General features: G+C 37.8%; 1 protein-coding gene across 2 annotated transcripts in view; it reads right to left on the reverse strand.

Moving 5' to 3' along the window:
• Window positions 1-15,860, reverse strand: part of LOC145998437 (sodium-coupled monocarboxylate transporter 1-like) — an 89,845-nt gene that overhangs the window by 22,000 nt on the left and 51,985 nt on the right. For both annotated transcript variants that reach the window (XM_083134844.1, XM_083134846.1), the window contains exons 3-7: window positions 8,613-8,678; window positions 7,841-7,892; window positions 7,025-7,092; window positions 2,782-2,936; window positions 1,999-2,139 (exon numbers count right to left, since the gene is read on the reverse strand). In XM_083134844.1, the coding sequence (XP_082990970.1) occupies window positions 1,999-2,139; window positions 2,782-2,936; window positions 7,025-7,092; window positions 7,841-7,892; window positions 8,613-8,678 (482 nt within the window). The remainder of the gene's footprint in view (window positions 1-1,998; window positions 2,140-2,781; window positions 2,937-7,024; window positions 7,093-7,840; window positions 7,893-8,612; window positions 8,679-15,860) is intronic.

Genomic DNA, 15,860 nt, shown 5'->3' on the forward strand with positions numbered 1-15,860 from the left:
AGTTCCCAGAAAAAGAAAACAAGCAACGGCCTTACATTTAATGCATGATGAGATGGATATGAGTAAATATTGAGCGTTGGCCATAGTAATCCATTCTCGCTTTAACCATTCAGCTGAACGAAGGTCTCCTTGCATAGAGACCATATCATGGTCACCTTCAGTCACGTTGAGGGCAAAAATAACATTTGTTCCGCCTTTAAGTATTTTCATTTGCGTTGATCGTAAGAGTTTACTTCCTGTATGGTCAGGAAACTTGTGACTCACAGCACGCTCAATTTACCACTTGTGGAAACTGACCTCCGTTACAATGGTTTGAAAGATGCTCTAGAGTTGGACAATGACGTCATAAGTCTGGTTGGGCCTTACCCAGTGCACCGTATTCTCCCACGTTATTGGATATGGGCATTAGTCACATTAGAAAAGAACGGCTAATTATGTTAACTGAAAAGTCAGTCTATTACTTCTGTGATCATGATGAACTGTTTGGACTTTTAACCACACCAAAGTTTCAAGAGATTCGTTTTATCTTCGACTTCAGGATAGTGCATTGCTAGTATGGTCATGTGTAGGTGGGGAAAGGATTGATTGAGTTGGTGTTTTAAGTCCACTTCATGCAAAGTAAGGCTAATCGGGACTAGACCTATAGTTTAAAGTGGGATCCGAACCACTATGTCCCTCCACCGGGTATCGAACCCGGGATCCCTTGATTACAAGGCGACAACGCTACGACTGCGCTATCGGGGAAAGGAGTCCATTGACATGTGCATATGAGCTGTAATGCCTGCGGTTATTGTTTATCGGTGCCCAAGTCTCCAAATTGTCTATAAATAGTAGCCTGTGAAGGCACACATGTTTTTAGAGAGTGAACATAAATTGAAATATACAGAACGCAACAGTTTCAAATTTTCATCACTAGCAACGTGCATTACATTTTGTTTGATTTGGTTTTTCCAGTTTGCAAAACGCAAAACCATGAATCATATATTCTCCCAGTGTAGATAGAGATGGTTCCTTTGGGACACAGCTTGAAATGGAACAAAATAATGATATATATACAGGATGTATCATAAGTAATAGTCTGCAAACGAGCCGTTTTCGAGATAATTGCGAATGTGTGGTTACAAGCCGCCACTGACTTCATAGTTTGTAAACGTCGTCCTAGTTGGTAAAATGCTAATAATGTGTGCGAATGTGTGGTTAGAAGCCGTCATTGATTGCATTTTGTAAACACCGAGTGCTTTACTCCTTGCGCATTCCGAGCTTTGCTCTTTGTTTACAAAACAGAACATTTCCGAGAGGTGGCGTTGTAATCAAACAGGATGGATACAATGTCTAACCGTCACGTCACGTCAGTTGTGCTGGACTGCGTAGTGAAAATGGAACCTTACAGCAACGAAGAGTATATTTTACCAACTAGGACGACGTTTACAAACAATGAAGTCAGTGGCGGCTTGTAACCACACATTCGCAATTATCTCGAAAATGGCTCGTTTGCAGGCCCATGTTTACTGAGACTTTTAGCCAAAAGTGGCAGAAATACGAAGTAAAATAAACCAAATCAAATATCAATAATTCATTTATCTTCCTTTCTTTCATTTTCTACCACTTCTTCTGTTCTCTATTCTCTCTTCCTGAATATATTATCGAATCAAGGTTAATGCATTTTTTGGTGTTATGCAACTGACACAGCTGAAAGTGTAATTTTGGTTTCTTTGAAATGGTCGTGGCTGATCTATTCAATTGACGCATTGTTAGTGCATCATGTGGAACAATATCCCTTAATGCATTCCTCTGTGTATTTTAACGTACCAAAATTCATCGTTAGCTGCTTCTGTACTTTACTTTAATATGTTTCTGAGAGTCAACATATTTGTGACAATTGGATTCTGTGTGTAGCCACTTCGATATTGACTCCACTTATAAACTTTACTGCGGGCATCAACGACCTAATGTCAAATTAGAAACAAAATCTAAATACCGGAAGTAGAATAGACTTACGTTCTCGCCTTCTGCACCGTGGGGACTGTGAGGTAACGCTGCACTTGAAGCTGATTGGCTCCGTACGTGGCTGCGTGGAGGAAAGCTGAACCGAACAGGGCGGACCAGAAGGTGTAGCGTTCGGTGGGATCCGGGTTCCAGCTGAAACGTACACAACCTACAATTAGTGCATTTTACAAAATAGAAAAGCAGTTTTTGGACGTAAGTAGTTACTTATAACCCATTTACAAGTAACAGTTTCTTTTTCAGGAATTCTAATTAGCTAGTTTTAAGACTGTAACATTGAAATAACGTTATCAACAGTTACTCTTGAAGTTGCTTTACGACACTTAATTTGTAACTTTAATATTTAGAACGTAGGAGAAGAGCTAAATTTGGCTAATATACTGGCCTAAATAAAAGGACTTAATGTGGAAACACAAATTAGATAAAAAGTAGGAATAATAGAAACGCAAATTAAGCAAAAGTAGTGACAATAGCAACACTTTTTAAGCAAAAGTAGTGACAATAGCAACACTTTTTAAGCAAAAGTAACGACAACAGAAACAAAATTAAGCAAAAGTATCGACAATAGAAACACATATTAAGCACAACATTCTGACAATAGGATAAATGGAATTAGTGACAGTACAAACATACATTTAAAAAGAACAGTGACAAATTAAGCAAGCAGGTAATAGTACAAATTCAAATAAGCTTATTCGATATGTATAAAATCGTAAGAAAATTGAGATAGGAAATTCACATTTTGAAAATAAAGAACACAGAATTAGCAAGACGTACTTGAAGAAGACCACTCTGTCCGTGGCGGAGTTCCTCTCCCAGACAACATTAAAGCCTCCGACGTCCATGGTCCCTTTGACGAGGACCGCCACCATCGACCCGTAGAGAACCAACACTTGGAAGGTGTCTGTCCATATCACAGCCTTCATGCCGCCCTGGAAGAGAAACAATGGGCTTTTAACACAGCTCCACACTACGAGTACGAGTATAGAGACAGGATAGAGAAAAACAAATGCATGCTATTTGAAAATTTTGCAGACCAGATCACACTAGAGTCAGAGATAAGAACAGAAAAAATCAAATTTTGTGGCAACATGGATCGGATCTACAGCCGATTGTGTTGCAGTCAACCTTTATCAGGATTTGAATGAATGTCTATAATCAGTGCCGGATCTACAAATCTTGCCCCCACCCCCCGCAAAATATTACCAAAAGCCCTCTACCTACCTTCCTTCACACACACACAAACACACACACACAGGGTGATTCAAAAGTCCCTTAACACCCCCTATAAAAAGTAATGGAGTTAGGCTGGGTAGAATTGGTCATGATAGAAACAAGTTAGGCTTAGGGGGAACCACATTGGTGTCTTCCAAGCAGACGTTCGCCATATTGAATTCAACTCAAAATGTTTAAATGGGAAAGGGATGATGTGCATGGCACCGATTTCTTCAGAGATTGGATAAACAAAGCTAAGTAAAGCACAAATACTGATTTCTCTCTGTTTGCGGGGCTTGTCAAAGTTTTCTTTTTTCCCCTTAAATTGGGACCTAATACGCTTGAGTTAACCTTAGAAAAATTGTAATGACAATAACTACCTTTGACAACAAAACATATATATCAGGGTACATCCAACTTTATTAGCTGGACAAAAAAAAAAATACTGTACTACTGTGATTATGTAATTATACAACATAACACTTACAAGCAAATTTTGACTAAGAATTTGATTATAAAATTCGGTTTCTTAATACTAATTCCTACAATCCTTTATATCTTCAAAAATATTTACATAAAAGAGGAAGGTCCGAGATAAAATTTTCATTCAGGGGAGGTCGATTTTTAGCACCTGTCACCTTCCGCCTCAACTTTCTTCCCTCATCCCACTACTCTTCACGTTGGACCAATAACCGACGATTAATAATAGCCTTGTGTTTTCAATGCCTTAATGTCAAAGAACGCGTATGTTGTAGGTTGATATCAAAATAACAGTAGTCTCTTAGTTTAAATTAGTACATGGGTTTGCAATATATATTTGTCATTGAGAAGTAACTTCAATTAATTTTTCTCTACACAGATCCAACTCTTTATAAAACAAATATCCACATTTATGTAATTGAAATAAGGATTTGGCTCTACTAAATCGGGCGTTCCGCTCTGGTGCCGTTGAGGCCGGTGCCCCGGCAATCGCTTGGATCACCCGGCCCACACATACACGTATTGTTTTGAACGTTGGTTAAGCATTGGTATAAATATGCAAGTCTGCAACTTTCAGCCATATCAATGCAGTAAGAAGTAACACACACATTTTTACAGGTACATGTATTCCCATGTTTCTTCCTCTATTTTAGCACATATTCATTCATAATATACCATGCGTTTTCTTTAATTCATTGTCGGTTTGAAAAAGGAAATACTGAAGTAGTAAACGCACAAGAACAAGAAACACACTCATTTCAAAGCAGAATCCTGCGTAATTTCCCACCTGTTGTGTGCGAAGTGTCTGTGTTCAAAAGTTATGCAATATGTTGAATTGAAAGTTATTCACTGGGCCCCCTCTAAAGGGGGGCAAACAAGCACCCCCTCTGATTTGATTGAAGTCTGACTTCCACGCGGGAGACCCGGGGTGGGTGATCTAAGGTCGGAATTTTTCCGGCTTTGTTTCGGGGGGGGGGGGGGGGGATGGCTGCTGATTCAGCGTGATGCTGATCACATCACCTCCAAGATGTCCGACATCGGAAATATGTGGAGCCTGCCCCCACATACCCTAAATGTGCCTTCATGGCACGGTGCTATATGCACAGGGAACTTAACTTCACCTTTATATTGTGTTCATTTCTATACCCCTGAGTAACAACGTTTATTTTTTACATACGCATATACGAACCCTCTACTATGCCAATGGCTGAGGCCCCCCTGAAGGCTTATTTGTCTCCCCCACCGCGCTGCGGGGTTTTGCGGCTTGTAGATCCCACACTGTCTATAATATAAGGAAAGAAACATGAATGGGTAGGAGCGACTTGAAATTTCACTAGAAAAGGTGAGACGAAACAGGTTATGGAGTACTCCACGTGGAAGAGCAGGTCAGTATCCTTAACCTTGAACTTGACGTCATCGTTACGGGATACGAGAGACTTTGGTGCTTAGTGCGTGGGTCGGTTTCTGAGGAACTGGGTTTACGCGAGCGACTGGTTATACACGGAAGCCGGGAGTGACTGATCTCCCAGTAACCATTGGGGAGTCTCCCTCTCTCTCTCCCTCTCTTGAAGAGAAAAGGAAGAAAAGAAGGAGTCCTCTTTTTGGCTGTATTTCCTAAGAATGTGACAAGTTTAACGACTATACTCAGACATTTGAGATTTCGTACTAAAAGAAACGGATGGAATTTCCTATGTACTTCCTGTTTTAGTAACAAGAAAATCGACTGCAACTGCTGAGTTTCAAGAACTGTATGCTTAAATGGCTTTCAAGATTGATCAACGGAAAAGTACGTTGGAGTTAACGTATTTTACTTCTTTTCCTCTTTGTACATCTTTGGATTTTGAACAAACCGCTTTCGGCACAGTTCAGTACTAGAATTATAGTTAACAACATAGTTTTAATTGTGGGAAACAAGTGCTAAGATCTTTTATGAAGTTCATAATGAGAGAGAGAGAGAGAGAGAGAGAGAGAGAGAGAGAGAGAGATCGTTCCATTATAATATGAACTTTTACATTTTTAAGAATCCTGGAGGGTTATCGGCAATAACAGGTCTTCGATATCGAAGTTTAGAACCAATAAGGTCACCTTTAATTATATATTTCTTCATTGTACGATACTAACGGAATTTTGATGATTTATTGTTTGATTCTTATATTACGAGCATATCAGAGACATCGGTTACTTTTGCCTGTCACACAATACATGAATAAGCCCTTAACTGAAACAAAGCAAAACAGGGCCCTAGGAAGAAAATAATAGGTGTTTGAAACATCCTCACCCAATTTTTGAAACTAATACAAGTCTGTAGCCAGGCAGCCGTCAGCCCCCCCCCCCCCCTCCTGGCACTGCCATCAGCCCCCTGACATTAGTTAAAACTATTTTGTATAATTTGTTTGCAGAGAAGAGTGAAAATGTAGCTCACAACTTTAAGGACAAATCCATCAGAACATGAACAGCAGCTATTACATTCGCTCATCTTGTTTATGAGCTGAAGTCTAAGTAGCTGCAAGTATTTAGAAGATTATCTAGACTTTGTAAGTTCTTTCATAGGGGGCTTCTTTATCTGTACCTTCAATGCCCCTGTTTCGGCCTGCCGTTTAGACAGAAATCTGTTAATTTCATGTCATCATGCAAATTCCCTTCGCATCAAAGGTCAACAGCTCCCACGTTTTGGGAAGGAAGGGGAGTTTCATTTCTTCGACCGGGGGTGCAATGAACTGTAGGCACTGTGATTGAATATTGTGCATTTTGTGTGTGTGTGATATAAATATCTGTATCATCAAAAGTAGTATGCAGTGTGTAAGGGATGATTTCAGTATCAGTCAATTAACACTTCGAGAGATGTTTTAAAAGATGTAGAAAAATGTAGTATTTGTATGATATTTATAAATTTTATGTAACTTAATGACTCCCCCGCCTTCACACACATAATTTACCTTCATTTAATACTGTTATTTTTTTTAAAATATGGACTTGGTTTACAAAGCCCGCCCTGATAACCCATGAGCTCCCCCCTGGAGATCAATTCTAGCTACAGGCCTGAACCACAGATAAGTTAATAGGTTAGGTTAGGTTAGGTGAACTAATAGTCGTAGATTCCTCAACAGAACTAAAACTTACTGTTTCATAGGATAAAAGCTGATGCTGTAGAGGGGCACTCAGCACAAATAAAGACAAACAATGGACAACATGGCCTCACACAGGATTATCCTGGGTTGTTATGACCACATTGAAAGCCAGTGGGGTTGTTACAACCCAGAAGAGTCCATAACTGTACAATCACATAATTGTGTCTAACATTTGTAATGATTACTGATGTACTTACAATGGTGGTGTAGAAAATGCAAACAATATACATCACAGAGACAATCAGCTCAGTATTCAAGCCAGTAACTGAAAAAGAAAGAAAAATCCATGAATATGAGTAAGTAAAACAGTTATATCGTTGAACTGGCGTACGCAGAGGGGGCTAAAGGGGCTACACCCCCCTTCGAAATTTTGAGAAAATCAGAATTTTCAAGTAAAAGCAGTGAAGATCTCAGGAAAAACCAGAGTGCTAAATGAAAAATCGCCTTAGAGTGACTCCTGATTGCCATTTTTGAGAGTGCAAAGCTTTTAACATACGAAATATCTTATTGCGTAAGCCGCGCCCCTAGAAAGCAGCTATGGACAATTCACCTTTACAATTCCAGCCCCTCCCGAAAAAAATCTTGCGTACGCCAGTGTCGTTGCATAAAAACAATGTTACAATAACTACTGAATTGTTTCACATTATTTATTTTTTGCACTAAGAAGTAACGAAAGTAATTTTCAAAATGTTTTATTTATGCTGCACTATTATGACTTGCAACTATGATATTTCGCACAGTTCAGGAATTTAGGTGAAACTATTCAAAGTTGTACAATGATCTTTATAGCACAGTATTCTGTGTAAACGAACAGTGACGTAATGTAGAGTACAATATATATATATTTTTTGTTTCTACATATTTACCTTATTGATTTATTTGCATAATAACATCAAGAGTGTAAATTTACTAAAGTTTTGAAATACTAATAACCGAACAAATTTTTGTACACAAAAAATTAATTTGGGTTATAGTTGGTTAATAATATTTAATTAAAACACTGTCACACTTACCTTGATGGAAGGCCAGAGCTGGAGCATATAATACCAGCGCCAAAAATAGGACCTACAAAGGAACATCCAGTATTAGAATCAAATGTCTTCAAAACAACACTTCATATTGCAATGTTTTCACAAGTTTTCACAACTGCCACCGAGTTCTGCAAAAGTGACAATGGGAAAACATTGTAGACAAGGGTGCCCGCAGGATTTTTTCTCGGGGGGCAGTTATATAAACTTTTTTTAGTATTATTATAATTGCTATTATTTTGTGGTTATATTATTATTATTATTACCACTACTACTACTACTACTACTACTAATCATGTTTTTTTTAAAATTACATACATTTGTATATTCTGTGTATTTATATAGAATTTGCATAACTGGATATTTAACATGTTAATTCATGTATGACAAAAGCTGTTTTTTTTTATAATTAGATAATAATGTAAAATACACTGTAACCCTAAATATAACTCTACTTCAAACAATAATAATAATAATGAAGTAGTTGCTATAATTACTTCCTGTAAATCACAGAAAACAATATTATTTCTTACAAAATATAACTACAATTTCAGCATTGGAATTTCATTAACTCTTTCCAGAAATCGCAGGGTGGAGGGAGTCTAGTGCCCACCCTGGCCCCTCCCTGTGGGTGGCCTTGATTGTAGAGCAACAGATAAAAATGGTACGGGATTCTCACAAAGCAACAATGTTTCTTTTAGCTGAAGACAATTGTATGAATGTAATGGAAACAATTCTATTTAAAATTGTGACCTACCATTTGCACAGTAAAAAAGATGGACGCCATCATTTGGAGGCTTCTGTGGAACCGTCGTCCAAAGTACTGAAACACATGAAACAAACACTTTATCTTTAAAGAAAAAAACTTAAAATGTGAGTACAGTGTTAAAATCGTAACATACATTGTTTTGTTTTTGTTGTATGCTAATGTACACATACTTTGCATAAAGTGGACTTAAACTTTGAGACCCTTAGAAAGTAAGCCTCGTTCTTGTCTTGCTTCAACAGACATCTGTCTGATCTCGTTTTCTATCCCTCGAGGTCTCGACGAGTCTTGTCTCGGACTCATTCTCGTCTCGATTCGTAAACAGCTATCTTGGATACGCATCCGCATGCCATTTCTTTCATGAGACGTTATTCGTTTATTGGTTGTATGTCAATCAATTCTTATACAACGAAGTAATCTGGGAGTCTAACTTATCCTATTTTTCTCGTTAATAAGGTAGCTTTAGTATCAAAGTTACAATCAATTAAACACAGACTGGAGACATAACTTTGTCATGTCATGGCTTGTAATGCAGAGAAAATATAATAATAATAATAATAAGTGATAATTATTATGTAAATTTAATCTCGCTGACCCTATATCCCATAAACAAAATTTCCTGATATTCATAGAGCAACCTTCGTAGCGGGGTGGTTAGCACAGCGCGATGCGACGCAAGAGATCCTGGGTTCGAATTCCGTCCTGGGCATGGGGTTTGTTTGTGAGTGTCCCTTCATCGATTTCATCTTATCATCACTCATTCTCATCTTCGCGATTACCGAAAATGGCAGAAAAGCGAAGTAAAATTGACCAAATCAGTTGCTTAATTACGTACGAGCCTACGAGCCAGGGAGGCATCTTTGAGATCGAAATGAGAAATGACGTGACAGCCGACAAGCAACAAGTGGGGCGACCAACAACACGCTATTGAGAAAATGAACCAGTCTGAGCGACACGTCCATATTGTGAAGATCAGTTTCCAAGTGACACATGTCGCTTCGGTCTGAAAGCCCCCTTACACTTCGTCAATGTAAATATTAGCTTTGCAAAAGAGTAGAAAAAACTGTTTCGTATATCTCTTTGGCTGGTGAACAAACACCAAACGCAAACCTTGTTCCAAGAAGAAATACAAGTTTGTTCGAATGAGGGAAATGTAATAAAGTGTGTGTCCTTGAGAATCGAAGCAAGAGCAGGCGAAAGTTGCCTTCGTTCTCTGAAGTCGACATTGACCTAGAAGTTAACCTTGTAAGTTATGGCAATGTTATACTTTTTCAGTAAGCATATTGAGAAAGTGAAGCCGAATAGAGAGAAGAACGGTGTATCGAGACATGAGAAAGCCTATTGACTTTGATCTTGGCAGAAAAAAAAGCAGTTCAACGAGCAACATATCGGATTGGTTCATTGTCGATATCTTCTGCAAGACCAACAAGCGTATTGTAGTCCCGGTTCGATATAAGGTGGATGTACATGGTTCGGAACCTATACTTTAAACTGTAGGTCCAGTCCCGATTAGTCTATCTGTGCATAAAGTGAATAATGAATATTTGGGTGCGTCGGCACATTTGGGTATTTTGCACACTTCAAAGTATACAGTATACGAAAAAAACACCTTTTATAAATACTTAGCCGAAATTTGAAAAAGGCGTGTAAAGAGCTCCTTGGAGATGTTAAAAGTGCAAGGTTGTAAAGGGACGAGCACAGGACATACTCATAGGCGTGCGCAGACCGACTAATTAAGGGTGGCAAAAGTTCAGTCGCAGAGACAAAACATCTCATTCCATCTCACTGATTTATTGTATTGATGGGTACTAAACAGGGGCATATAATTATAGTGTGTGTAAGGACCCACCGAAAATCACTATTAGAAGAAATCCAGCTTCCGTGGCACAAAAGTTATCTGTTCCCCTATATTTTCCATCTCTGTGGTCCAGACTATTTACATATAAATATAAACATGATTTCGTGCAGCAGATCCAAAACAACTACACCTAATTTATTCATTTCCAAGGTGTGACCAATTTATTCTGCGACCACATACCACAACTAGGCTAACTAGTAAATTGCGTAGGGCCTCCCCGAAGGCGCAGTGGTAGCGTCCTCGCCTTGTAATCAAGGGGTCCCAGGCTCGATACCCGGTGGAGGCACATTGTAGTTCGGATCCCACTTTAAACTGTAGGTCCAGTCCAAATTAGCCTTACTGTGCATGAAGTGGACTTAAAACATCAACTCAATCAATGAAAGGAATAAAATGCGTAAGTCTTATTAACAAGTAATTTGCTGGAGAACGAAGCGAGATTGTCCAATTAGATACATAGGAAATAAACCCGCCGTCATTGTTTGGAGCTTTCGTCGGCTTGAAAATACTTTATTTCTTAAAGAGAATAATATTTTTTAATAACGGTAATAAGATTTCTCTACACTAAATTTTTAAGTGAGAGTATTAGGAGGGGCACTTGCCCCCATGCCCCGCTCGTGCGCACGCTTATGGACATACGGTACACGACACATTAAAGAGAAAAGGATATACTAAGGTTCCTCGGATACAATGTACAAGGTCGAGCTTCTCGCAAAGCTAAAAGTTATACTTAAAATACTGTCGCCATCCCCCAGCGCAGATGACAAGTGGTTGAAAAGATGAAATGTTTGCCTGAGGATATTAAAATTAGCGCATTGAGAACAATCCTAACACTTAAAGCAACGTTACAAAGGAGAATCCAGCCATTGTAGCAAATAACGATGCGTGAAACTACTGTGTCCAATACGAAGCCGAGTTAAAATGAACTCTTCCCGACAAGAGGGACGGTACGAGGAATGCACCAATGGTGGGCTTGAAAACGCGAAGCTTGTTTCCTATCACCTCGTCACGTGCCAAGAAGGGAGCGGCGAAACACATTCAGCAGGTCCTGGGCTGGCAGAAGTTCCACTGGCCGTTCGAGGCAAACAGCTGGTCGTTTGGGATGAATCCCCATGATCGGTTTTAATTCTCGGGGAGGCATTCAGGCCGCTCATAAGTGGGGTTGTGAATAGTTGATTTTGAGTTTTGTTTCATTTCTTGAAGCTCTCATTGCGCAAAACAAATATAATAAACATGGTGATAAACAAAATTGCTTGATAATACTTATGTATCCTATTGTACAGGACCGAACCGGGCGTTCATAATGTGTCTCTTCCTGTCTGCCCGTTCGTAATGGGTCTCGTGCAATTCGTCAGCATGGAAGCTGTCTAACGTCTACACTGTTACAAGGCGCTGTAACACTGTCTTGCTTTACTCCCAGTTTCCACATTTCCGCAATAAATGTAAGTACACATTCTTACTCATAAATTGCTTTATCTTATTTCCACATTGTACACACAAATTTCAGAGGTCTCGGGTTCGAATCCCGGTCTGGACATGGATGTTATTTGTGAGTGTCCCCTCATCAATGTTATAATATCATCACTCATCCTCATCTTGGCGATAAGACAGAAAAGTGAAGTAAAATAATTCATTCACACATTCAAAATTTTCTTTTTCCTCTCTTAAACATGAACGCACAGAACGGAAAACTGGTGAATAGACACACAAACACGACTTTAATAATGCATTTAAAAGTGCATAAACTACTAATGAAGCACCATGCATCAAAATATACAGAAAAATGCATAAAAGGGTACTTTTACCAGCTTCTGTTTCGTGTGATGCACAAAAACAGCATCAGTTGGGAAGACATGACACGATCATTTCAAAGAAACCAAAATTTACTCTGTCACCCGAAGCACCTAAAATACATGAAACCTTGTTTTGATGCATTTGGAGTTCTGTGCGTACCTGGAAATGCTATAGGACGATGGATCAAGGTTGAGAAAAGCGTTTGATGGATTATTTTCTTTTCAATTTTAAAAAAAGAAGACAGCAGAGGCGTTAATAGTTATAGGCCGACCTTCAAGCTGGCTCTTGGATCAAACTCTTCATTACCAGAGTACAATGAGCCGTATAATAGCAAACCCTTCCTCCCAAGGCAGTCACCCGGTAGATTGGAAGTCTGTTGAAGGTCATTGCAATAAAAGCACGGTTATATAACACTCGCGCACCACCGCAATAAAAGTGATTAGAACTTACTCCCACAATCTAACACGATGTCTTTGTTACCTAAGGCGAAAATGTTTGCAAAATTAAATCAATTTGTCCTACCCAAAAACCCAAAGCCAAAGATGTGATTAATACCAAAAAAATTTCGAACGAAAGAAAGTTCAAGGGCTCAGAGCCGGTCCTAAATGGGTGCAAGGCCTAGGGCATGCAATATATATCATACTTTACGCCTGTAACCAATTTTTTCCGTTGTCTGAAAGAATTCGAGATTTTTGTTCCTTAGTATGAATTATAGGTATTCTAAATTAACAATATATACATATATATTATTATATACATTAGCTTATCTTGTTGAAACCTACAATTTGAATTTATGTTCACGTATAAGATTGTAGGATCCACTGTTTTATTTTATAATTATGTACTTTTTTAAAAAAAAATTGTATAACCAATTTTGACATAGTGATATACCTGGTTGTTTAATCGTTATCATCATTTCAATAAATATTATTATTATTATTATTAGAACAATACAAAGTTAATTGCACAATATTATATAACAATAAACAATAATTAGTATCAGAGCTATAATAGATTTATTTGAAAACTCTAATTTGAAGTATAAATATGCTTACTTGTTATGTTATGTTATTCTACAGCTTACTTATTTTATTCGTGTAACTTTGTACTTTTGTATTTGAGTTAGTGCTGTATTAGGTTTCATACTGTGCTCAACACTTAAAATAAACTATTATTATTATTAATATTAGTAAACAATGCATTTATTACATATTTCGTATCATTGCCTAAGAGAATTAAGCAGAACATGTTGAAGGTTAAAGCCAAGAATTATGGGAGGCTAATAAATGTTTCTAAATTAGTATTTATTTTCATCCCCTCGTGCGACGTTCATTATATTTAATTACATAATTGGGTTTCAAACTATTTTTCTTACGTATCAATGCGGCAGTTTATAATCATATCCAATAAAATTTCTCGAAAATAATTCTCTATTGTTTACTTTTCATTGAATTGTGACGTAGTCAATTTACAATGTTTCATATTAAATAATATTATCAATACATAATTTCATTCTATAATTAAACTAATAATGTACATTAATGTATATTAACTACTTTTGATGGAAATATTTGACATGGTTTAGATGAGATTTCAGTAATTTTATATATTTTTAAGTATGTCAAAACAATCATTGAAGTCAGGAAAAATCGAATTGGTTCCTCAATTGAAAGCACAGTGTTGTATTAAACCACACAAAAGCCGGCCTCCGTGGCGGAGTGGTTAGCACATCGCGCTACGACACCAAGGGTCCCGGGTTCGAATCTTGACCTGTCCTGGCCTGGGTGTTTGTGAGTGCAAATCAATTTCATCACATAGCTAATCACTCATTCCCATCTCCGCCAATCGCCATTAGCCGAAAGTTGTAGAAAAGCGAAGTAAAAATAAACCAAATCAAAATGGCACACAATAAATTATTTCTGTCTGGCTCGAGGTTCCCTGAAGCGCGAGTTGCCCCTCCCTAGGATCTGCTGTGCAGGGGCGTATCCCAAAGATAAAATTAAAATAGGGGATATATTACCATGCATGGACTAGCAACTGGATTCACGTACGTTGTATTATATTTGGTGTGTTCAAGTCTGTCTATGTAAATCCCTGTAAAACATGACTATATCGAGATGTATATATTATACATATACACAGTACCATCTATTGAGGACTTTTGTAATAATATAAGTATTTTCATTGCTTGTAGGTCCATGGCTTTGAGCGTCGCGTGAATGAGTCGGTGAGTGAAGACAAACTCTTTTATATATTTTGATGACACAGAAGCAACTATGTTAGTGTAAAGAAAAAATAAATATGTAAACACCATGATATCAACATGATATTTAAATGACGTATATAAATATGTGATTTAGTTACAATGAATTGGTAACGTATTTGCATACTTATACAAAAGTTATTCACGTGTTCTAGATGATGTTGTAATGAAAACTTGTTTATATGATAACAACGTTTCAATCTTTCGACGTATATTTTGTTTTCTCTGCGTTAACATGATTGATTCTGTATCAGATATACATGGCACTTCAATTTGTGTTTCTCATATGCACACCTATAGTTTCAATTTGGTCCTCATGTTGACAGAAGGACAACATGAAAACTGTTGAACTCATCATCGCGATAAAACCAAACTCATTTATTTAATAAGGTTACCATTTATTCTATTAGTCGTGGTTATCCTAGGAGAATAGAAATATGTAAAATAATCAAAATATTAAATAGTGTCCTTTAATGAATTAACCGGTAGGAATTAACCAGAGATGCAAATTTGTATCTGCCCACACGTTATTCAATACAGGGTGATTGAAAAGTCACTCCCGGAAACAATTAAAAAGTGGCCGCCAGGTAAGCTTGAGAAAAGCGAACTTTAATTTGCTGTGCTTCTACTTGTATACTTTAGGGATTTTGAACGACGCTGAAGGTGATTTCGTTAATATTGTTTTGTTTTTATTGTTCGCTTATATATTTCCATCCAAAACGAGAGAGTAACTTATGAATCACCCCGTGTATGATCAGCATTTTACAAAATGTGATTTAGAGGTCATTAATTAATGATAACCATAATTCAATCGAGGGTATTTAAAGAGGGGGCTCAAGCCCTATAGATCCTCCTTTCAAATACGACTCTGACCTTGTCTAAAAATACATTGCACATCAGATGACGAAATGAGGGAAATTGACATTCTTTTATCGGTAATGGGCCCTGGTGGAAGAGTGGTTAGCATATCGCACTATGACGCCAAGGGTCCCGGGTTCGAATACCGGCCTGGGCGCTTCCCAATTTTCGCGATTAGCCAAAAGTGGCAGAAAAGCGAAGTAAAATAAACTAAATCAATCAATTAATTATTTTATGGGCAATGCAATGTACAAAATTTAGCACGATATACCCTTAGGATTTGAAAACTCGCGCGCGTGTGTAATTCACGGTGCGACATAATATACGAGTAATAAAAATTGGCACACACTGAACCGTGTTCGTATGTACTAAACACAAAAAAAAAATCATGCGAACAGTGTCCTTGCTTAAGGCAAAATAGAAAGCTGTTTCTTCCCTATTTGATATTGTTGACATGAAGATTTGAAGG

This window comes from Lepisma saccharinum, chromosome 14, assembly GCF_977018435.1.
Source record: "Lepisma saccharinum chromosome 14, izLepSacc3.1, whole genome shotgun sequence".
Taxonomy (NCBI): Eukaryota; Metazoa; Arthropoda; class Insecta; order Zygentoma; family Lepismatidae; genus Lepisma; species Lepisma saccharinum.